The sequence below is a fragment of the Crinia signifera genome, chromosome 7 (genome assembly GCF_055691185.1).
Source record: "Crinia signifera chromosome 7, ASM5569118v1, whole genome shotgun sequence".
Classification (NCBI taxonomy): Eukaryota; Metazoa; Chordata; class Amphibia; order Anura; family Myobatrachidae; genus Crinia; species Crinia signifera.
Window position 1 is genome coordinate 180,501,525 of NC_139223.1, and position 24,164 is coordinate 180,525,688.

Sequence of the window (24,164 nt, forward strand, 5' to 3'; positions counted from 1 at the left end):
TAGGAGGAGACGCTGCCTGGAAACCTTCCTCCTGTACTCCTAAACTGCCACACTGGCAGGGCCGGCGCCACCACTAGGCAGCTCTAGGCATTTGCCTAGGGCGCCGGCACCTGGAGGGCGGCAGTTCGCCCCTCACCCCCAGCATGGAGGGTTAGCGAACTGTGTAAAAAAACTTGCGGCGCCAGCGTCCCTGCAGTGCTGGAGCAGGCAGGGGTGTCCGTGCCGCGGGGGTACCTGCAGTTCTATCATTGTGTATAAAGCTGGCGGCGGCCGGCGGGGTCCCTGCAGTGAATAGAAAATAGCGCTATGCGCGCGGCGGGAAGCGCTAGTTATTTTCTATTCACTGCAGGGACCCCGCCAGCCGCCGCCAGCTTTATACACAATGACAGCGCCGCAGGTACCCCCGCGGCACGGACACCCCTGCCCGCTCCAGCACTGCAGGGACGCCAGCGCCGCAAGTTTTTTACAGAGGTACCACCACCACGCCCCCCCCCCCGGCACCGGGGCGCCCCCACCCTGACTCGCCTGGGGCGCTCCGGTGCCTTGCACCGGCCCTGCACACTGGTCGTTCCCCCACTGGGAGGAGCCGCACACTCTGCCAGACACACTCCTCTCTTCCTGCGCTGCTACCGTACACCCCACTGGCAGCAGCCGCTGAGGGTCCCCACCCTCTTCTCCTTCAGCGCCGCAAGTGTAGGCCCCCTCATGCCCACACACCGCTAGCATGGCGCACTATCCAGCCTCCAGTGCCCATTTGCTGAAACTCCACCCAGTGGGAGGAGCCACTGCCTTGGGACATCCTTCTTGTACTCCTAAGCTTCCACGCTGGTCGTTCCCCCCCCCACACTGGAAGCAGCCGCACACTCTCCTACACACTCCTCTCTTCCAGCTCTGCTACTGTACACCCCACTGGCAGCAGCTGCTTAGGGTCCCCAACCCTCTTCTTCTCCAGCGCTGCAAGTGTAGTACCCCTCATGCCCACACACCCCTAGCATGGCACTCCGCCCAGCCTCCAGTGCTCATTTGACAAAATTCAAACCACAAATTCAAAGGGTGCAGCCCCTCACAACGGTGTGAAGAGCGCCCGTAGGGCGCGATGAATCACCTAGTATAGACATATACTGTATGTAGGCCAGTATATATAGTCCATAGAGTTTGACAAAAGCACTAATTTATATTAGCACTGTGGGCAAGCTCTAAAGGGGTGTACACACTAGATGATATACTGTAGTTAACAATAATGACCAATGTTAAAGATATTTTTGTGCCTACCTCCTAGTGTGTACGCACTGTGGGCGGGATGCAGTAACATCCACCACCCCACTTCACCCCCCTCCGCCGGCTACCGCAGCAATACTAATTGCATATTATCTAACATATGCGATTAGTATCACAAAGGGCAGCCCTTGCGGTAAGAGCTTCCCTTTGCGAAGCAGCCAGCGGAGGGTGAGCGGGTCCCCAGCGGCTCCTCACTCCTCCTACCCGGCTGCTGCTGCAGGATGGGCTCCGCCTCCTCTTCTCTGCACCCGCAGGGGATGTACAGTGCAGGTAGGAGAAGGAGGTCACGGTTAAGGGGTGGTCGGTTGTGGTCTATGCGGGGCGGCGGGGGTATGCGCAGTGCAGTGGTGGGTCGCGGTAAGAAGCCCATAGGCTTCTATGGGTATCGTCAGTCCCATCATGCCCTGCCACAGTTTTGCTGTTAGGGAATGCTAATACTTGCAAGGCATGCTTGGCAAGGCATGCTGGGATATGTAGTTTCCCAACAGCTGGAAGGGTGCAGTTTGGACATGCCTGCTTTAGTGCATCCCGCCCTGTATCATTAATGTGCGCTAGCGATGTCCACCATCTGTACATACAGGACGACAAAGGATATTGCTAGCAAGAGCCATGCTGTGGAATGCAGCAATGACCCCGCTCCCCCACCCATGTCGTCACTTGTTGTGCTGACAAACCCGAACATGGTTGGTGGATACACGTAGTGTATCGTATGTTTGCTACAGGTAGTGCATTCATCAGTATAGCATTCCCTGCCCTGGTGCTTCCAAAGACAGATGGTTTTACAAGACTGAGGAGAGTAACGTACCCCTTCTTTGCCGATCCAAGATTCTGCCGCCTGTGGCAAACATAATCCTGATATGTGTTTACCCCTTTTTCATCATAGCATAGGTTTGTCAAGGTGACATGTTGTATATGGATCTAGTCGTGAATGTGCGTACACACTAGCCAATCCCGGCTACCACCAATATCGACGTCCATGGGAACCTGGCGAGGTGCCGGTATTGGCAAGTACTTACATAATTGCCAATGCTGGTGGGGGAGAGCAACGTTGGGGGGCGCTGGGTCTATGCTGCATGGTCCTCGTTAATGGTCCTCTTCCTCGTCTGTACATGCACAGATGGCGGAAGGGGTCTTTAACAACCCGCAGGAGCGAGCGTCATTCATTGTTGGAGATGAACACGCTGAGCGATATAATGAATGATATCGCTCATAAGGTCCTAAGTGATCCGTATGGCTCATAATATTGCCCAGTGTGTGCGGGGCATGACTCTAGTTAAGCAAATCTCGAGCATTCAATACCTCAGCTCTTTAACACCTAGACCAGCTCCAGGCTTTGATCCATTCAAATCTGGTTTTACCGTAATAATAAATGATTGGTTAATATGATAGTGCCCATCGTCTCATTACCTCCGTTATGTATGGAGGATTTAGTATTTCTCCCTACCTACCTCACAACACATGGTAGTTCAAAATAGGGACACTGGGCCATGTGTCTTCGGTACGCACCCAAAAAAGGGCATGACCTAATGAGGGGGGGCTAATGGCATGCCCTCTTTCCCATTACTCTGGGGGTGTGCCCCGCACTTCTGGTGATAAGGGTGATCTTCGGCATGGTAGCCGTCGATGGTCAGCATGGAGTGTGCTTAGCCTCAATGTTATGGACCCACTGATGGAGAACCTTCACTGGTTTCACCCACTGATGGTCATCCCTGCTGTACCACTCTCCGCATGTGCGCAGCACCCATTTACCCGCTGCTCTGCAGCACACTGCGGCCCATGGGTGGAACAGCTCCACAGTTCCCGAAACGTATAAGTGTTCCACCCAGTCCCCCCCCCCCCCCCCCAGATCCCTGCACCCTAGGCAGCGGTTTAATGATAGATCTGGCCCTGACGTTGACTATAATGTCAGCTGTGTGTAACAGAAACCTGCAGTAATTATAACCATGCCTTCCTTGTCTTATTGCAGCTGGGAGGAAAGAAGCAGACATTGTTTTCCTTGTGGACGGCTCCATGAATATGGGAAGGGACAACTTCAACCAGGTTCTCCAGTTTGTTTCGGGCATAGTGGATTCTGTGGTGGAGGAAGAAGACTCTATTCAGATTGGTCTGGCACAGTACAACTCAGATGTGACAGATGAGTTCTTCCTAAAGGACTTCAGCAACCGGGACCAAATCATGGAAGCCGTGACAAAGGCAGAGTATAAGGGAGGCCGCCTGGCCAGTCTATCCACAGCTATCCGTCACCTGCAGGACAAGCACTTTGTCAAACCGGCAGGCAGCAGAATAGGCACCGGTGCGCCTCAGATTGCTTTCATTATCACAGGGGCTAAGTCGGTCAGCGACGGCCAAATCGCTTCCCAGGCTTTGTCCAAAGAGGGAGTCAAGGTCTTTGCCATCGGAGTGGGCAGCATCAGTACGGACGAAGTCACCAAGATATCAAGTGATTCCGCAAGTGCCTTCCGAGTGCCCAATGTCCAGGAGCTTTCAGAGTTAAACGAGCAGATCCTGGTTACTCTTGAGGCTGCTCTGCAAAAAAGGAGTGTTTGCCCAAGTATGCCGGAAGCCGTTAAAGGTAGGTGTCCTTTCCGGTTCTCTATAAATGATATTTACCGTTATTGAGACTCGATGAATAAAAAATGTTTCTCATGCTGCTCTTTGGGCCTGATTCATGCTTGTATGTAAGTAAAGCAAACAAGCAAATAACTTAAAAAACAATGCTGCACTGCAGGTGGGGCTGATGTACATGTGAAGAAAGATTAAAGGGGTGTATACACGGACTAGAGACTGGGCGATTTTGATTTGGAGAGAGGGAGTAGTGAAAACAGAGATTTCAGGAAGGGGTAGATAGGGACTGGGGGTGGGGTTTATTGTGTCCGTACACAAGTTGATTGACAGGAAGCTGGTGTTTAGGGGAGGTAACAGGACGCTTCACCGTAGTGTCATAGAAAACGCAGGCATGCCCGGCGTTTTAGGGGAAGTCTTGTGATGTTAGCTCTGACTTGGTTCTCTCCCCAATTCTCAAAAAAACAAATCTGGACCCCAACTCTCCATCCAACTACCGGCCCATCTCCCTCCTCCCTTTTGCCTCCAAGCTCCTAGAACGTCTGACCTATAATCGTCTCCGAAGCCATCTTACTGCTAACTCCATTCTAGACCCCCTCCAATCCAGGTTCCGCCCTTTACATTCCACTGAAACTGCCCTGACCAAAGTCACTAACGATCTACTATCGGCTAAATCCAAAGGCCTCTTCTCTATCCTCATCCAGCTTGATCTGTCGGCTGCCTTTGACACTGTTGACCACCCTCTCCTGCTCAACACCCTCCGCTCCTTTGGCATCACTGGCACGGTCTTCTCCTGGTTCACCTCATACCTCTCCAATCGCTCCTTCTCCGTCTCCACTCCGAGCTCCGCCTCTCCTACTACCCCGCAGTCAGTCTGTGTTCCCCAAGGGTCAGTCCTTGGCCCTCTCCTCTTCCCCCTCTACACCACCTCTCTGGGCACCCTCATCAGCTCCTATGGTTTCCATTACCACCTTTATGCTGATGATACCCTAATCTATCTCTCCTCCCCCGACCTATCCCCATCGCTCCTGTCCAAGGTCTCCGAATGCCTCACGGCCATCTCAGCCTGGATGACCCAACGCTTCCTGAAACTAAACATGGCTAAAACTGAACTTCAAATCTTCCATCCCCCGAACATCCCCTCTTCTCCCACTATATCCATCAGCATTGGTGAAACCGAGATCACCTCCACCGACCAAACGCGCTGCCTTGGTGTCATCATTGACTCCTCCCTCTCTTTCACCCCCCACATTCGTGCTCTCTCACAGTCTTGCCGCTTTCACCTACGCAACATCTCACGCATCAGACCATTCCTCTCCACTGACGCGACCAAAATTCTCATTCACTCTCTTGTCATCTCCCGCCTTGACTACTGCAACATCCTTCTCTCTGGGCTACCTCTCACCCGCCCCGCACATCTTCAATCCATTCTTAACGCTGCTGCTAGGCTCATCTTCATCTCCCGCCGCTCTACCTCCGCCTCCTCCCTCTGTCTATCTCTTCACTGGCTCCCCATTCCTTTCCGAGTTCTCTTTAAACTCCTCACCACCACCTACAAGGCTCTCTCCTCCTCCACCGCTCCTTACCTCTCTTCACTGATCTCTATCCACACTCCCTCCCGTCCTCTTCGCTCCAACGCTGACCGCCGACTGACCTCTCACCTAATCACCTCCTCCCACTCCCGTGTCCAAGACTTCTCTCGCGCTGCCCCCCTGCACTGGAACAACTTCCCGCCACCCATCAGGCTTTCTGATTCCCTTACCTCCTTCAAGCGCTCCCTCAAAACCCACTTGGTATATCTGTCCCAAAGTGCCAATTTGCAAGCAGGTCTGAATGTGGGTACATGCGGAACACAGATGGATTGCAAATGATGTTTGCTACAGCGCATGCACTACAATACACTACATGCCTCCCCACCAGTACTATAGTCTCGATGTTAATAGTGAACTGGATAAAAATGACCATTTTAAGTGTCTGCAAGTATAAACTAGACTCAAACTCAATATATAACACAAGTTGTGCATTGTGCAGTGCAATATGCTTTTACAGCCGCAAAATATGATGTAGCGCCACTGGATTTATATCCAATACTAAATCAGGTGTTTGGTGTGAGGTCACCCTGAGCTGGTCCTGTGCGTGTGCTATGTACATGTGGAGTAACACCATTATTATTTATTTGCAGATTGTAATCTGGAGGTGATTATCGGGTTTGACGTTGATGGGCAGAACGTCTTCAGTTTGCAGGGGGAACTGCAGACTAAACTGAAGCAGATCCTAGAACACATCTCCAACATGGAGAGAATTAGTTGTACGGGTGACAAGAAGCCGTCGGTGAAAGTGGCCATCTTGTCTCAGGGGAGGACAGGAGCGGTGGAGGCCTTTGACTTTTCAGACTACCGCGTGGAACTCTTTGACAAAGTCTTGACAATGGGAAGTCGTGGGCCGTTCGTGCTGAACGGACGGACGCTACAGTCGTACCTGAACAAGTTTAAGGTGTCTGGAGAAGACTCCAGCATTAAGGTAGGGAAGACATATTATATTACAGCGGGTTCACACTTCATTGCATTATAAAGCCTGTTGCAGCTTGTTATTGGGTGTGTTTCTCTGTGCCATACTGACGAGGGATTGTTTGACACACAGGTGGTTATTCACATGACAGATGGCATCGATGCAAGCATGTCCGAACTACAGCAAGCGTCCGCAGCCCTGCAGAGAGCAGGTAACCTCCATGCAATTTGTCTTAGTAAAATCCCTGTTATGTTCCTATAAGAGGGGTAAGGCCTATTTACTAACATCACACACAGCAACCAATCAGTAGCTGGCTTTTACCTGTCCAGTTCGACTGAGAAAGTGAAAGCAAGGGCCTCATTGGTTGCTGTGATTCAATGTAAACATTAGCCGTCGGTGTACTATTATGAAATTAGCGCCACTACCTTTATGTATTATATATAGTCCCGTCAGTAACATGCGAGCGGATGTGTAATGAAGACACATCGCCTCGCCTGCCGTCGCTGTAAGATATCGTCCCCGACCATCGAATGATTTCACCTGCCTTTGCAAATAAAAGTCAGTGGAAACTTTTATTTGCAGCTGGTCATGTGACATCTGCCGCCCACTCCCGGCACTCTTCGTCCCGCCCGCATTCCAGTGAGAACGCCCATGAAACGCTGGGCGTTCCCATGGGCGACACCAGACCCCGCAGCCGCCCTCCCCCGGCCCATCCGATCCCTACGAACAAGCTAGCGACTAGTAAGTCCCCAAAACCATTTGCAACGGGGACCTGCACATGCGCATAAAACTCCCGAAACCATCGGAACCAGTCCGTATAGAGCAGAATCACCCCCTTAGACTCAAGCGGTGAGCTAGGTTGGAGGGCAGGGGTAAAGTAAGTACACTTACTTGCCCCCTGTAGGGATTCCCTGTATCGGGGTGGCAGCATGGGTATTCTAACTGCTGACATCACGTCCAAAAGTCATCCGTATGTATCTAACTGCGTCATGCTGCCCTGTATACTGGTGGTCACACAATATATATCTCTCCCACAGGGGTGAGGGCTTTGCTTTTGGTGGGAATGGAGGGTGTCCAGAGGTTTGATCAAGTGATGCAGTTAGAATTTGGCAGAGGATTCACCTACAAAAACCCTCTGAGATTGAACAGAAGAGATCTGAACTACGAGATCATTGAGGAACTGGTAAGTCAATGGGGTGTTAGGCTTTGGGAACTCGATCAATGTTGACAGCGGAAGACGCTTCTATTCCTCATGTCCCTATAGCCTTGGCATATACTGTATACAGTATATAGTCAGGAAATGTGTATCAATGCGATGTCATCTGAATCCGCAAGACGTTCCTAAATAGATTACATGATGGCAGTTCTATCATGACAACATACGGTAATTGAGTACATCATTATTACCTGATTGGATTAAATGCAATTTTATGTCTTGATCACAGGACAACATTGCAGAGAAAGGCTGCTGCGGAGTCCCTTGCAAGTGCGCCGGACAGAGAGGTGACAGCGGACATATAGGCGCCATTGGACCAAAGGTAATGACATGGCGTGGGATGTATTCACAAGCAGATTCCTGGTTACTGTATAGCTGTTGCCACTACTAAGATGGAGGCTTCACCAAAGCAATGTATACAAATAGAATAGTACCTTCTGAGTACCCCTATTTTTTTTTACATATTCCTCCTGTCTTCCCCTATTTCTCAAATCTCCCCCTAATCTTCCATTCTATTTCTCCCCGTCTCAGCTTTATATTACCCAAACACCCATCTCACCCACTTTATATTTTTTAATTTTATTTGTAGCCCACGTTTCCCTGACGGTTCCCCATTTTGTGTCTCACTTTACCAGTCATATCTCTTCCCGTATCTTCCTATTCCTCTCCTTTCCTTATGTCTCTCTCCCTGTCTCTTTAAAGGATCCCCCCCATCTACCGCTCTCTCTCTCACCCGATCAATCTTCCCTCCTTCTCTACTGTGCCCCCTCCCCCAACCCCACTATATCCCTCTCTCCCCCTGTTCTTTCTTCCCTGCTGCGTTTGTTCCAAATCAGGCCAAGATATCAGTTCAGGACTGTGCCAATATTATCAATATAAGGATACGGGAGGGGGTTAGAGCTGTTTTTTTTTTTTACATATATACAGTACACATATATGTACGCGATTCTACTGCAAACGTTAAAATATACTAGAATACATTTGCTTTGTTAGACTAATATGTTTTTTATCTTGCAAGACTTTATTCTGTACTAGCCAAGTTTACTTATTCTCCCAGAACGTCTGACTCCCATAAGATTAGATGTCCTTCTGCTTGCTGCCCACTTACTAGTAAAATAATCGGCCCAGGGAGCTTAATAACATGAATATTGGGCTGGCACACTCTTTATAGACCCATTAGTCAAAACAGGAAGGGGACAGATCCTAACGCTCCCATCAGTGATCAGCACTTTAAGCTAATTAATTTGATTATAATTAATGGTACTTGTGTATTATCACGGTGCCCATACCCGCGGATCGCATGCCATATCGTATACAAAATTGTATGCAAATCATATGAGATTTACATACGATTTGCATATGATTTGCATACGATTTGCATAGGATTCGAACTGCGATGCGATTTAGCACACCACCACTATCCACGTCAGCCCGAAGCATGGCGAGCGTAGCGAGGCCCGCATGGGGACGCATTATGAGTCCTCCCGACCTGTTCATACCCCCATTATTCAAGTCGGCGTGGAGTTGATTCTATAAAGTGTGCCGAGCGCAGCGAGCCCCGCAAGGGGATGCGTAAAACGAGGCCGAAGCGTGGCGAGCGCAGCGGATTACTTGATGTGTATTCCGCATCCCCTCGCGGTGCTCACTGCGCTCACCAAGCTTTGGGCTCGTTGTAAGCATCCCCTCGCTGCGCTTGCCACGCTTTGGGCTCGGTGGCACGCTGCGCTTGCCACACTTTGTAAATGCAACTCCACGCCGACGTGGATAGTGGGGGTATGAACAGGTCGCGGGGCTGGCTGCGCTCGCCACCCTTCGGGCTGACGTGGATAGTAGTGGTGTGCTAAATCGCATCGCAGATCGCATCGTATGCAAATTGTATGCGATATCACATGCAATTTGCATATGATTTGCATACGATTCAATCTGCGATCATGGGCGCCGTGATAATACACAAGTACCTAATTAATTCATTAATGGTGGCCAGGAAAGAATGGCTAATTATCTAAGCTCCACCCCACAATTGACGTACGAAATCAAACATTGCCTAACAACAAGCGGTATCCGCTCAACCTGCTACATTGACTGCCCACCCATCCGGGTGCTGTCGCTGTCCCCGAGCGGGTGATCCAGCGAAGGCCTATAGTCAACGAAGTCACTGAATCATCATTTAATGAAGACGTAAACCAATTAATCTGACGTTCTTTCCCGACACACAGCCGACACAATTAAGCACCCACCATTAATAAAAAAGGGGAAGGAGGCGGGAATCTTCAGGAAACTCTGCCATCCCCTGCATCCTTATTGGACCGAGTTACATGATTCCCTAGGTGCCTATGGTGCCTATAAAACATAAGACCTGTGCCTTAAAAATGTATATAAAGCGGAGAGTGTTAAAGTACCAACCAACTGGCTCCCAACTGTCATTTTTAAATCTGTACCATGACAGATGGGGTCTGATTGTCTGCTGCGTGAGCACTCTCCACTTTATCTCCAACTAAACCTTAGAAAATAGACCCAAGTGTTAGCAAATGTACTGTACATGTCCTGCAGGACAGCGGAGGGGGGGGGGGGGGGGGGCACTGTGTATACTATAACAGACTGATAATACAATGGGCAAGATAAACATCTAACAGGATGCTGCCCAGATTATTAAAACCATGAAAACAGTCCAGAGGGTCGTTCAGAAATCCTCGTGGTGCAATAGTTAGGAATCCTGTTTCCTAACTGTAACTTCAAAGCGGTATTCACCAAAGGGGGCACATTTTCTATTCTAGATTATTCTTGTGTGCGCGACTGGTGGTTGTGGAGACCGGGCCTTCAGCTCCTCTATGAAATGATATAAGGCTGTCTGGTGCGGTGCATGATAATGTTGTTACAGCTTCTATTAGTTTATAGACACTTCTTTATATTTAAACAACCCATGCTAATATTAAATCTCCTGTCTTATTTTTGTAGGGTAAACCAGGCCTGAAAGGTCACCAGGGCTTCCCCGGAGAGGAAGGAGGACCAGTAAGTGATTCCGACCCATTCATCTGTTGTCTGTCTGCTTCTGTCTATTTTATGGCTGACTTCTGTCTAACTGCCGCCTGGAACACGCAAAAAATACTGTCTAACTGTGACACAAAACATAATAATGCTAACGGAAAAGGAAATCACGGATGTAGCTTTAAATCTTAGACACCAGAGAGTATTTTAGATCTTCGAACACCTAAGAAATAATTTGATTGTCGGCGTGTGGTGTATGTGTGTGTGTGTGTGGGGGGGCGCAGTCACTTTGCAGCTTTGCTAATCAACCAGAATGACCTCCAACAAACAAAAGTAATTTTGGTACACACCTGGCAGGTCTATCTGCCTGCCAGCCGTCACACCATCCATTTGGGGTTCAGGTAGCGCATACATTTACAATATGAAACGCCCATGAGAAAAGAGGGCCCTGCTCGTTAGAGCTTTACATTCTAAAAAGGAGGGGTAGACAGACGGGGTGACACAGACGAGTAGACAATGAGCGTAACAATCTCACATACGGTGGAATCATCTATACATTCATTTTGGTATCAGCTCAATAGAACGATGAGGAATTTAGTAACAGTTTAGATAAAATCAACTCAATTCATAGAAATTCAACAAAAACATGTCTTTGTAGCTACCAACCAGCTTCTCCAATAAGCAGACATTCGTTATTTTTGTCAGCGGAATTATAGTCAGTTCCACTTACGCGTTTCACCACTTTGAGCATTAGTGTTTTCCTATCTTTCTTTGTATCTTCATGTTCTGTACATTTACTTCTTTCCATTGTCAAACGTAAGCAGGAAAATGGATGATCTGTCTCATGTAGAGACCATTTCTAACGTAAACTGAATCCGTCAAATCCAATGTATAATACAAATTTGTGCCTTATTCCGTAGGGTGAACGCGGTCCTCTTGGTGTAAATGGAACTCAAGGTTTTCAGGGTTGCCCTGGTCCCCGGGGAAGCAAGGTAAGGTCGTCCCTCTCTTCTGGTAACTAAAAACGCATAAAACCTGCATTATCATAGCTATCATAGTGTTTTATGACAATGGAATGTGTTCTTCTGTCTTTTAGGGTTCACGTGGATACTCTGGAGATAAGGTAAGAAGCTGGGAATTGCATAACTCTCCTTCTTTATTGGCCCTTGTCACATAACACATGTCCGCTCATAGCTGAAACATAATTGGCTAATAGTCAACGTAGATGTTTTGTGAATGAGGTACTGGTAGTGTCGGACATGAGTAATAGCTTCTTAGTCAAAAATCAGTTGTTAGCAGGGAGTTTTAAGACTTTAAAGCTGATTTCTGATGTGATGCGATTCTGGTGCAAAACAGGCAATTCAGCATCACACTGTTGGCAAATGTGTGTCGGAGATAGTGGTGCAACTACTAGATTTGCACCCCCCCCTCCCCCTATCGAGAATTTCTCCCCCCCTCAAGTAAAGTTAACACACCCCCTCCTCTAACATCCTCAAAAACTGTCTGCTGTATGGCGGCGGACATTTTGTGATGGTCCGTATTCATTAGCAGCAGAAACCAGGAGGGCAGGCAGCAGGTTCCGGCAGGTGGCAGCGGAGTTACAATAGCCCCACAGACCCCGGCGTCCACAATTTCACAGCGCCTCCCCGCCACCGCAGGGTCTGTGCGGCTATTGTGATGCCACTGGCCGCAGAATAACTAAACTGCACTGTATTAAGATATTAACGGCGGCAGCGCATGCAGTGCATACATCAATATTGCTGCGGAGACCCATCGCAGGGACAGAGCTTTATCACAAGCGATGTAGGCATTACAAGTTTGGACGTTAGTATATGCAATGTGGAGATTTGTATGAATATAGTTGGAAATAAGCACAAAACTCCAAGAAAATGGACCTTATCTTCCACAATTTACAGACTCAGGACCTAATTCATGTCTGTACTGAATTGCACAGCTGCAAGGAAGCAACCGGTATTTCTGTGTAATTAAAATTTGAATGCAAAGGGAGGCACCTGTACAAGGCTAACGCCTCCTGATAGCATTTGCAAGATACCAGTGAATCAATCTCAACCATCCACCACCGCCAGGTACCAGTGAGTCAATCTGAACCATCCACCACCACCAGGTACCAGTGAATCAATCTGAACCATCCACCACCACCAGGTACCAGTGGATCAATCTCAACCACCTGGCTATCTGAGCGGAAGAGATCATCTCCAGCTGAGAACCATTAAATAGAATCTAGGGATTCTTCATTCTCTCCATCCTGATTCCATCCACAATTACATTCTTTATTGTATAGTTTTGGAATTCGCCTTTAAAGGAGAACTTGTCTCGCTGGCTTTGTGAACTGTCAACAGGCAATGACCGTGACAGATCTTTCATATTTCAGTGCCAGATCCCCATGCAAAGCTTCATTCTGTGCTGCCGCTGGCTCTAGTTTTAGGTTTATAAGATTAAAGAACTTCAGAGAGAAGTCCATGCAGTCTATTTATCAATCAGTGCTAACAACGTTTTCTGGCCTTTTCACCGATCGTTCTATACCATAGATAAAAGGAAAACATTTAGTTCCCCCGCCCCATGGGTAAATTAATTAATCGGTCACGACTATCAATCATTTTGAATTGTCGATGGCTACCCCTAATAATTAGTATCCCAAGCGCATTCTTCATTGCTGCAATCATCAGTAATGTAAAATGTGCGTTATTGCTAGGAAATCTCATTTCTATATACATGTACTGTATGTCCCATAACTATACTATAAAATGCCGGGTGCCGGACGGGGTCCCGACAGTGGGGATCCCGACAGGAATTTACCCAATGTCGGGATCCTGACTGTCAAAACACCGACAGCCGGGTTCCCGACGGCCGTCAGCTATTTTCCCTAGTGGGGGTCCACGACCCCCATAGAGGGAGAATAGAATAGGTGGCGAGCGTATCGAGCCACCGTGCCCGCAGCGTGACGAGCGCAGCGAGCCCGCAAGGGGCTTAGTTGCGCTCACCATGCTGTCTGGGTCCGGCCAGTCGGGATCCCGACTGTCGGACCCCTGTACCGCACCCTAAATGCGAGCAAGCAGCATTACTGTTTTACAAACAAAATATTGATAAAATTAAAGTTTCCAAATCTGGTCACACACAACTTCCCCGTCTTGTGTGACTTATTCCTGTATAATACTGCATGTTATTCTAACCTTTCTTGTGACAGTGATCCGCGTACGTAAAATGTACCATATGATTTTAATCTATATACTTTCTCTGCAGGGTGAAGTAGGAGAAATTGGGCTGGATGGAATTGACGGAGAAGAAGTAAGTTGCCTACAAAGCGTTTCTGCTATTTTATTAGTGAGCTGTCTTCTTATGGCGCAACTATGCATTTGGGGCATCGTATGAGGATCTGGTTGTAGTGTGCTCCAACCATTGGGGCAAAATGTTAGCAATTATAAGCTTGCAAGTCATGTATACAGTATAACCCAGGTGGGGCAGATACATGACAAATGTGGAAGCGTTCCAAGATCAGAACGCAACTCCGCCTGAGTGTCGGCGTCTGGCGATTATCGCTTTATCTGCTGTAGAAGGAGGCGGCTAATTTGTGATTAGCCAATCAAGGAGCAAATGGTTGAGGTGTTAAAAGTAACTGCCATTGTTGTATAAAAAAAATACATGTTTTCTTAAGTGAACAATGTGCTAAAAAAAGTTGTGTTTAAATAAAATGTCTAATGTTTCATTTTCCTTTTCAGGGCAAAAGAGGCGGCCCCGGATCTGCAGGGGAGAGAGGCAGCCTAGGACCACGGGTTAGTACTTAGTCTATTTGACACTGTGTGACATCACCGATGACATACTGTAGCCCACATAAAATAGTACCACGTTAAAGACGGGCACGGTTGCCTTCTCTAGAGCCGGTTCTGGTTCTGTTGTTACAAGCTGCTGTCATTCTCCAAGTAAATAGAAATACACAGAATATGTCCAACTGGCCCATGTGTTTCTGAGCTGATGTTATTTGTATCCCACAGGGCGACAAGGGTCTGAAAGGACAAAAGGGAGAGAGAGGAGACCAAGGACTGCGAGGTGATCCGGTAAGAACCTGAACGAACACAGAACACCATGCACATTTAATGTCTCTGTTACTTTATAGGGTTCAGTGGTATTGGTGTATACTATATGGTGAGTTAGGATACAATAAGTCGGGATGTGCTTATATTCAGAGGTAAAGGTGAGAGGTTAACATTATACATTACAAGGGCACACATTGGCATAGTCAGCTTCTACCTGTCATTTTTCAAACCCAGCCTATAACATGCCCGGTAATAGCTGATTGGATCACTCTCCACTTTTTCACTTTTTGATGCTTGATACATCTGGACCCAGATCTTCCTTTAGAGGTGAGGTTCTGCTATTTACAGACCTCACTATCAGTGCGACTGGTAGATATCACTGGAATGTTAGAGATTAGCTGTTTAGTAAATGTACATTCTTTCATACTGTGGCTGAGGGTACAGGAAGCCTTATCAGCAATGCAGAAAGAATTCATTTGGCTGCAGAATAAAGATGTTATTTTGGGGAATGGCATTCTATATTAACATATTATTAAAGGGAATGTCTAGTTATTAGTATTAATATCCTATGTAATAGAATTACATCACTTTTACTTACTTACGCCAGCATTGGAGTTTGAAATTAGCCATTCAGGTAACAGGTGACGTTCCCTCCCATTTTTAAATCACCACCAAAACGGCGGACAGTTTATAGAGTGATGGATGCTTGCTAGATACGAACCACTAGAAGAATTGCTTGGTATTTAGATGGTAATTGCAGAGTCAGCCCTGGGCATATACAGTAGGCAGTATAGGCAAATGCTTGGGCACTGGCACCCAGAAGTCATGGAGACCCACAACCATGTGATTGGCTACAATTTAAAAGGCACCACCTAAACTCTGTCCCTCTTTGCAGTGCTTCTTCTAGATTTGTTCACACCAACCCTAGTACCCGGGCCCCATTATCGCTCAATGGCCCTTAAAGGGGCTATAGCCACAGGCCTCCAATTAAAAATAGTCTCATTATCATGAAAGCGTGAAGATAACCAGCAGCCCAACTGGCCACTCTGTTGGACATAAATTATAAGTATTAAAATAGTTTTTTTTTTTTCACACAATGATTTAATTTTTTACTTGTACGTATTTGGAGAAATATTGGGAATGCAGGAGATGTACACGCCCACGTGGCACTGGCCACGCCCACAGCACTGGCCACACACACACAGCACTAGTCACACCTCCTCCGCTTCTCACATTTATTTTCATCCCCTGTGGCCCTCAATCAAGCCATGAATGCAATGATGTGGGGTCTAATGATGAAGGCCCTTACCCTTTACTGAGATGTGGCAACATTATGCTATTTAATATTTTAATACTAAATTTGCAGCATTTTAATATGTATAAGAATGTTAAAAACGTACAGATCAGTCAGTACCGCATCTGATATATAAAGTGTAACTAGAACGGAATAATTCGAAGTCTTCTACAGACAAAAATTCCCTTTGACCAATAGCTGCTCATTATCCCTAATCTCTGCATTTCTGTTATAGGGTGAGTCTGGAACAGACTCTACTCAGAGAGGAACGCGAGGACCCAAAGGAGAAGCAGGAAGTGTGGTAACGTGTCTCCAATTCTCTTATCTTTGGAACAGGATAGATTATTATCTTAATATCTTTTACAAACTCTAGGAGAATTGATGAGGGCTGCTGTAGGGAAGGTGAAACAACATAAGGGTATTAGTGTAGTTTACAACATATTATTTTGTAAGGAGAATTTCTAAAAATATTCTATACAACAAATGATTATGGATATTTTTTTTTCTGTTTGAGCCAATATTAAAAGTTTAATGGATTGATTTAATGAAAAGATATTATTTAAACATTTGGTACTTGTTTCCTAGCACGGCCACAATCGCGGGCATTGTTTACCTTAAAGTTAAGGTACACGATGCCCTCGATGGACCCGATTTCCTTTGAAAGGCAAAATCGGGGGCATCGCGTCGGTCGCGGCCATTAACATTGCCCCCGACGCGACCGACGCGATGCCCGCGATTTTGCCATAGGCTTCAATGTTAAAATATTTTTTAACATTGAAATCGGGAGCATCGCGTCGGTGTTGTGCCATTATAATGGCACAAGATGAGATGGACTTGATTAAGTCCATCTCACATAGGAAACAATGTGAAATGGGCCAATATGACCCATTTCACATTGTATATGGCCCCGTTGTCACCCCACGATTGACGCCAACCCGAAGCGCGGCGAGCGCAGCGAGCCCGCGAGGGGCGGCGGTGCGCGTCCTACGACCTTTTCATACCCCTACTATCCACGTCGGCGTGGAGTTGAGAATATAAAGTGTGGCGAGCGCAGCGAGCCACCGAGCCCAAAGCGTGGCGAGCGGACGCGTATACCTGTGAAGTTATGCGCGTCCGCTCGCCACGCTTCGGGCTCGGTGGCTCGCTACGCTCGCCACACTTTATATTCTCAACTCCACGCCGACTTGGATAGTAGGGGTATGAAAAGGTTGGAGGACGTGCACCGCCGCCCCTCTTCGGGTTAACGTCAATCGTGAGGTGGCGGCGTTGAGGGTGTAAATTTGGGGGTCTGGGGAATATTTTACATTGAATCCAATGTAAAATAGGGTCCAAGGGACCCTATTCACATTTGATTGAATGTAAAAATCGGGTCGATCGCGTCGGTCGCATCGCATGCGATTTGGTCGCATGCGATGCGACCGACGCAATTTTTCCGACGCGACCACCCGATGCAAATCGGGGTGGCCGTGCTAGGAAACAAGTACCAAACATTTTTGTAAACATGAACTCGTAAATTGGATATATTTAGTAAGGACCAGTGGCATCACAATCCGGGTGTCAGTGGCGGATCTTCTGCAGTGACAGGAGTCGTGTGCTGCAGTGTGATATACTCCTGCAGCACTTGGCTCTTGTCAAAGGGGGGGGAGCAGCCAACATCTCCTGTAATGCTGGACAAGCCCCCTGGAGTGATGAGATGGAGCTCCTGGGAAGCCACTCCCCTTTAAATTAGACATGCCCCTTTAAATTAAGCCATGCCACTTTTTCAGAAGAACGCACCTCCGGTGGAGGTGTTTGAATCCGGGAGACCTTTTTACTAGAATGATACAAAGAAGATATTTTTTAACTTAGAAATGTCTGTATTATTTATATGACCTTTGTGTTATTGTAATCATTTTATAGCTACCAAATTATACTGTATATGTGTGTAAATCTGGCTGTGATACCTATTGACTCCCCAGCCATTGACCTCAATGCAACTCACTGGTGTATACCTTATAGACAATGTTTAACATTAGCAACAAGCAAAAACAGAATTGAGATTACAAGAGAACTACCATATTTATTTATATTAATTAACCTTCGACTTGTGCTGAGTGCAATTGCAAAAATAATTATTATAACAAAAAATTATATTTTAAGGACAAAGCAAATGTTCAGTTTTAATTAGGTCACTGTGATGTATTATACCAATTCACTAAACTTATCATTAACAGGGAGAACCTGGAAGAGATGGTCCTGCTGGACAGCCAGGCGGTCCAGGAAAAATTGTAAGTAGCTTCTACAATGAAGAATATGCTTCTGCGTGTTGCAGAATTCACTCCCTGAATTATTACTAATGCTGCGTACAGTTACTTGGCCATACCGAGGATATTCCCTCTTCTGACTCATTCGCTTGCGTTGCACTTATCACATGTTTATACATGGAAGAGAGCCCAGTGTAAATCAGCACGAAGTTGGGTGAAGTTGAGGTGCACTTTGACAATATAAGATAGTGCTGTGTGCTGCTGGTGGAGCCGCGGACTGAGGTGAAACCATGGTATGCAGCGCAGCTATCCAGTTTATAAGATGGAGCGACTGGGAAGGTCAGATCAAAGCTGATTGTGGGGCAAAGAAGAGCTGTATGTAGAGGCAGAACTAGGAGAATGGGAGGCCTGCGATGTCTTCCAGGGAGAGGCATTGTATGGTGTGATGTGAGTGCTGTATTAGATCAGGGCCGCCACTAGTAATGTTGGGGCCCGGGACTAACCTTCAGCCCGGGTCCACCCCCCCCCCCGCACCATGCCTCCCCCTACGCCGTGCAATTAGTATTACTTACCAACATCTCCCTCCAGCAGCGGTGGTGCGGCATCTCTTCCCTCCAACAGTCGGGACTCGGAGCACTCACTGCACAGTGCAGCCTGCAGAGCGCCAAGCCCCTCTGTATCCTAGGTTCGGCGCTCTGCAGGCTGCACTGTGTATTGTGCGTACCTGGCCGAGGGCCGCTGGGGGGGAGGGGAGATGCATTGTGCAGGTGCGGGGGGGTGGTGGTGTGCCATTGTGGGCAGCTGCCCGGGCCCTTCCAGAGGCCGGGGTCCAGGATAGTTGTACCCACGGCACCCCCTGTCGGCGGCCCTGTATTAGATAACGGTACTGCCGTGGTGGTGTAATGTTTATTATTTAATGTTACTCATATAGCGCACACATAGAGGGGGTTATTCTGGTTGAGTCGCTCAGATGCGTATTTGCATCCTTGCGAGTCAACCTAACCCCGCCTTGCGAATGGTGGTACATCAGCCCACCATTCGCAAGGGGCGTTCCTTCGCATTGGCTGCGGATGGATGTTTTACATAAACATCCATTTGCAACGTGCGGGGTAACACCCACATCATTCGATGGTCGGCGACCATCGAATGATGTGGAACGTGCACGCATATGTAAGGTTGATCTGAGGCATCCGTACATATGCGTGCACGTTCAGATGGAAGTGGGCAAGCAGCTGACATCCAGTGATGTCAGCTGGCCGCCCCCGGCGCCCCCGTCATGGCCTCATGAGAATGCCCAGCGATGGACAATCCCATATGCTAATGAGGCCGCCCCACGCCCCTCTCCGCCCCCACCCGCTGTCCTGGGTGCGTACACACAGCGATCCGACTATTCACAGTGGGTGCACGCACCCTGCGTATACACATGCATAGAAATGCGCATACGCGGTAACAAAACATCGGTCCCCTTGCGAACGGATCAGAATAAGATCCAGAGAGTATGTTATTATTATCAGCCCCTTAGTATGTAGGGGATACTGTCAATTGGTCAATGCTATGAAGGTTGACCAATAAAGATTGACAGGGTTAAGTTGACACATGAAATAAGTCGACATGGCTAAGGTCGACACAAACATTAGGTCAACAATGGGAAGGTCGATAGACAACATGAGTTTTTCACATTTTTTGAGCCACTAGGGAGAATACAATAGTGTGACGATCGCAGCAAGGCGCCAGGCCTGAAGCAGGGCGAGCTCAGCGAGTCATGCAAGCGCACATGATACACTGATACGTGTCCATGTTGACTTACGATTTATGTATGTACAGTATGCATTCATACATCGCCCGGCGGTAAACGGCAGGTGGTTTCAAGGGGACAGCAGCACGAACGTTAAGTGGCGGCTGTCCCCAGTGCACGTTATGTGCACAGTTCATACATTTAAAAAAAGACATTAACCCACCCAATTAACTAGCGTTAATTGCAGCATGTGCATTTAATGGTTTTTAATACATCATCCCCGGTATATTGTTAAATGAAAGTTCGTACACAGTATTGAATTATGTCAGTTGCCACTTATTAACCCTCTCTATGTTTTGTTTGACAGGGGGCCCAGGGCCGCAGGGGACCACCAGGAGTTAAGGTAAGATGAGTCCTTCCAGTCACCCATGATGTGTTGGTGGTTCCACCGGTGAGGCGACATCCGTGGCGGCCCTTTTGTCATGTTACCGCATGTACTGTTTTCTTTCTCCCTGTATTGTTATTCTGTTTACTTTGTTGCTATTCTCATGTTTTATATGTTCATTATTTACCTCTTCTATTGTCCCACTCCGCGCTCCCTCCGTGACATCCGTCTACATCAGTACTGTACTGTAAAACCATTCTAATTGTCCTCCGTAGGGTAACAATGGAGCGGCCGGTCTTGCCGGTGGAGTGGGAGAGCAGGGACTGAGGGGCCCTCAGGTAAGTGACACTGCCGTCACTACGAACATGACTGTCAAATCAGAGCTGTGCATCTCCTAACGCTATGTCTCATCCTCAGGGTCCCCCAGGACAACAAGGCACCCCAGGCACCAGGGGCGAGCAGGGAAGCCCAGGACCAAGGGTAAGTTTCTAAGCTAAGAGTCCCGAATATGGGGGACATAGCACATAAACAATAACTGCTTTAGGCCTCAGGGGCAGAATGCAATGAATGAATTCCTATGGATACATATCAGTGAGATTATTCAGCATGCATTGAGAATATATAGCCTTGATGATCCTATAAATTAGAGAACCAACAGAATAGAATAACGAAGAATGTCTGGACCGTTGGATATTTTAAATTGAAATAATACCAGTGATTAGATAAAGTTTCTGGCTAAGTGACGCAATAAAGCTCTTACAGATGTTTGTTATACCCCATACAAGCCTCAGTGCTGTAGGATACAGAGGACAGATAGGCTGAGGGGATATGGGGCCTTATTCTGGTTGGTGCGGCCGGGCCGTACGCGTACGTTCCGGGGTTTTTCATGATCTGCGCATGCGTACATTCGCTAATGCGCAGGCGCGAACACTCCACAACGCTTACAGACGGGTCTCTCCGTGCGAAAAAACCTGTACGCGAGTGTACGGGCATTGGGGGCGGCATAGGGGCGTGTTGAGGGGAGCGGCCGAAATAATGAGGGAAAATGGGCGTAAATATGGGCGTACACGGGGGTGTGCACCAAAAATGAGCGGTGCTACTACCGCACGATCGCCTAAAGCACCGTTCATTTCGGACACAAAACAGGCGGCCGCCAACCGCCAGCTCAGACCACCCCTACAGATACCGCATGCCTGCGTGCGCCTGGGTTTGCTAATTTACGCTGATTACTATTCAAACACATACACCTGAATGTAATAACCAATGCAGCAGTCTATTAAGTCCAAACCATGATTTCACTACCTGCAAGCCACACACAGCACTCAAACACATTGGAAGCTTATCTTTCTATACTTCTCTACATTTAAAGGTTTGTTTAATTTAAGGTAAGAATCTTTTTAAGACCTGCTTATATATGCTAAGGTAGGTATTTGTTAAACAGTTAGACACATTCACTACGTGCTTTCATAGACTTTACACAGTAGCACACTCAATCTACACAAGTCGACATGTGTCAACGTGTTCACTCTAATACAAACATAGGTTTGGTATTTATGATACAATAACATAAACCACATCTAACACCTACAAAGGATGTTTCAGCAATGTTTTAAGCCCATGCCCACTATTTTGCACATTAATTAATTCAATCACTTAATTAATTTTCATAATTATAGTTGAAAGGCAAGATTTGCAAGATTCACATATATGTGAAGGGTATGCCAGCGTACACGGACGTACGCTCACTCTCACGAGCGGTGACATAAGCTGAGTTTTCTATTGAAAACAATAGGGACCCGTCCGTGCAAGCTGGCGTACGCTCAGATAGCCGCAAGAAGTCGGTGGGAAGACGGACGAGAGACGTCCGTAAACGGTGGTGTACGCTCAATTGTACGCAAGTTGTCGGAGTGTAAGGGCTGGTCCGTCCGTGTACGTTGGCGTACGCTCAATTGTACGCCACTCCCCTTCGACGTTGTTTCTGCCCGTACGTATGCGGCTGATTTGTGGGTGGACTTAACCCCAACGGCCGCGTACGGATAGCGTACGTTAATAGCGAACGTACGCACGTTTGGCCGCTACGATCAGAATAACCTCCATGGAGAGATGTACTGTATGTGACTATAGCCACAACCACCCTGATGTATGTGTCCTCTATGTCCTGTTAGGGTTCAGGAGGAACTCCCGGACCAGTTGGTGATCGCGGTAGACCCGGGCAACTTGGACGCAAGGTTTGTCTGCCGCTGCGGCTTTTCCCCATATCAGTCCCAGACATCTCACTCTTAGAGATCCCGGTCCCTTTTTTCCTATTATAGAGATGTGTTATTAATCCTGTTGTTTCATATGAATTCCTTTTAAGCTATGACACATTGGGCTTAGTACAGCATCGCAGTTCATAACCAAGAGGATTATTATTGGCCAATGAATAACAAGCGCTACCTGTGTATTTATCCATATTGGAGTACATGAAAATACAGGAGGAAAGCACTTATTTTAGGGCTTTGTGTAAGAAGCATCTGGTTGCACATGTCCAACTGATAAGCTGGCGATTTATACTGGTCTTTTGCCATCTCTCTGTCACTTTAATAAGAAACGTTACAGACTTCTAATTGTATAAAGGAGCAGTGGCAAACGCAGGATTTTTAGAAGGGGGGGGGGGGGGGGGGTCCAAATGTAATCCAAAATCTCCCACTCTGCAGTGCATTGGAGTAAGTACGGGAATCTGGGGGAGGGTAACAGCCCTGAATATTGGCCTTTTTATACACTGGATATTGTATGGAATACAGAATTCATATTCAACATTACAGATGGGCTTTAAATAAGATAATGGTCAGGAAAAGGTGAAACATATCATAATAAATACACAAACATTATAGAACCAGTACTTCACTTTCTAAACTCATGGGGTGACATTTAATAGGATGAGAGATTCAGAAAGTGAGAGATTTGGGAAGAAATCTCCAGTTTTTTTTAAAGCGGCAATCATTTACACGGCAAAAGCAGTTTGATATTGCGGTGTAAATGATTGCCGCTTTATAAAAACTGGAGATTTCTTACCAAATCTCTCACCTTCTGAATCTCTCATTCTATTACATTTCACCCTTTAAGTCTGGGAGTCAACAACAATCTCCCACTTCATGGTACATTGGTAAGGCTCCTGTCTCTTCCTCCTGGCAGCTGCTCTCTGGTCCATTGCGATGTTTGAGGGCACTGATCCACACATGCAGTAACTGTGGTAGAAGAAGCTGGTACACTGGGCATGTGCAGCAGCTCTGCTCTGTCCCTTACACTGCATGATGTGGTGGCAGCTCTACTGATCATATTATATATACCATTGCTACTGTTGTAATAATTTAAGGCACTTTCCAAGAGGAGGGGGGTTTCTGTGCAACCAGAAACCCCCCTGCATTTGCCTATGAGGAGGTAAAATAAATGTCTGGTACAGGACATTGCCATATTATAGTATATCCCAGTGGTTCCCAAGCTCAGTTCACAAGGTTCTCTTAGCAGCCCACATTTTAAGGATATCCATTCTTGACCACAGGTGGCTTTAGAGGCGTAACTCTGGGAGACAATGGAGTCATCTACCGCTGGGCTCCTGCTCCCAAAAGGGCACCTCTCCTCCCCTGTGAGTTTGAATCATTAATTGAAAACCATTGATATAGCTTCTGAGGCTGACTCCTCCTCCTAACATCATTATTGCAAGTGTCACACCCTGTATAAGAACCCATGACCTGTCTTACTGGAGACAGACACCTTACTGATTGAGCTATTTGGGGGGTACCAATATTTGTCTTGCCTCCGAGAAACTGGGATGAACTGGCCCCACTGTGGGACTTAATTAGTACCTCAGTCAATTTGATTAACTATCTGTGCAGAAGCATGAATTTCTTTAAAACCTGGACAGTT

At 47.3% G+C, this 24,164-nt stretch overlaps 1 protein-coding gene across 10 annotated transcripts in view; it reads left to right on the forward strand.

Moving 5' to 3' along the window:
- The window catches only part of COL6A3 (collagen type VI alpha 3 chain), a 162,762-nt gene that overhangs the window by 104,359 nt on the left and 34,239 nt on the right, over nucleotides 1-24,164 (forward strand). For all 10 annotated transcript variants that reach the window (XM_083154546.1, XM_083154545.1, XM_083154544.1 and 7 more), the window contains 17 exons: nucleotides 3,245-3,850; nucleotides 6,023-6,360; nucleotides 6,481-6,559; nucleotides 7,386-7,531; nucleotides 7,794-7,886; nucleotides 10,520-10,573; nucleotides 11,470-11,541; nucleotides 11,646-11,672; nucleotides 13,811-13,855; nucleotides 14,287-14,340; nucleotides 14,560-14,622; nucleotides 16,131-16,196; nucleotides 18,109-18,162; nucleotides 20,241-20,276; nucleotides 20,534-20,596; nucleotides 20,676-20,738; nucleotides 22,424-22,486. In XM_083154546.1, the coding sequence (XP_083010672.1) occupies nucleotides 3,245-3,850; nucleotides 6,023-6,360; nucleotides 6,481-6,559; nucleotides 7,386-7,531; nucleotides 7,794-7,886; nucleotides 10,520-10,573; nucleotides 11,470-11,541; nucleotides 11,646-11,672; nucleotides 13,811-13,855; nucleotides 14,287-14,340; nucleotides 14,560-14,622; nucleotides 16,131-16,196; nucleotides 18,109-18,162; nucleotides 20,241-20,276; nucleotides 20,534-20,596; nucleotides 20,676-20,738; nucleotides 22,424-22,486 (1,922 nt within the window). The remainder of the gene's footprint in view (nucleotides 1-3,244; nucleotides 3,851-6,022; nucleotides 6,361-6,480; nucleotides 6,560-7,385; nucleotides 7,532-7,793; nucleotides 7,887-10,519; nucleotides 10,574-11,469; nucleotides 11,542-11,645; nucleotides 11,673-13,810; nucleotides 13,856-14,286; nucleotides 14,341-14,559; nucleotides 14,623-16,130; nucleotides 16,197-18,108; nucleotides 18,163-20,240; nucleotides 20,277-20,533; nucleotides 20,597-20,675; nucleotides 20,739-22,423; nucleotides 22,487-24,164) is intronic.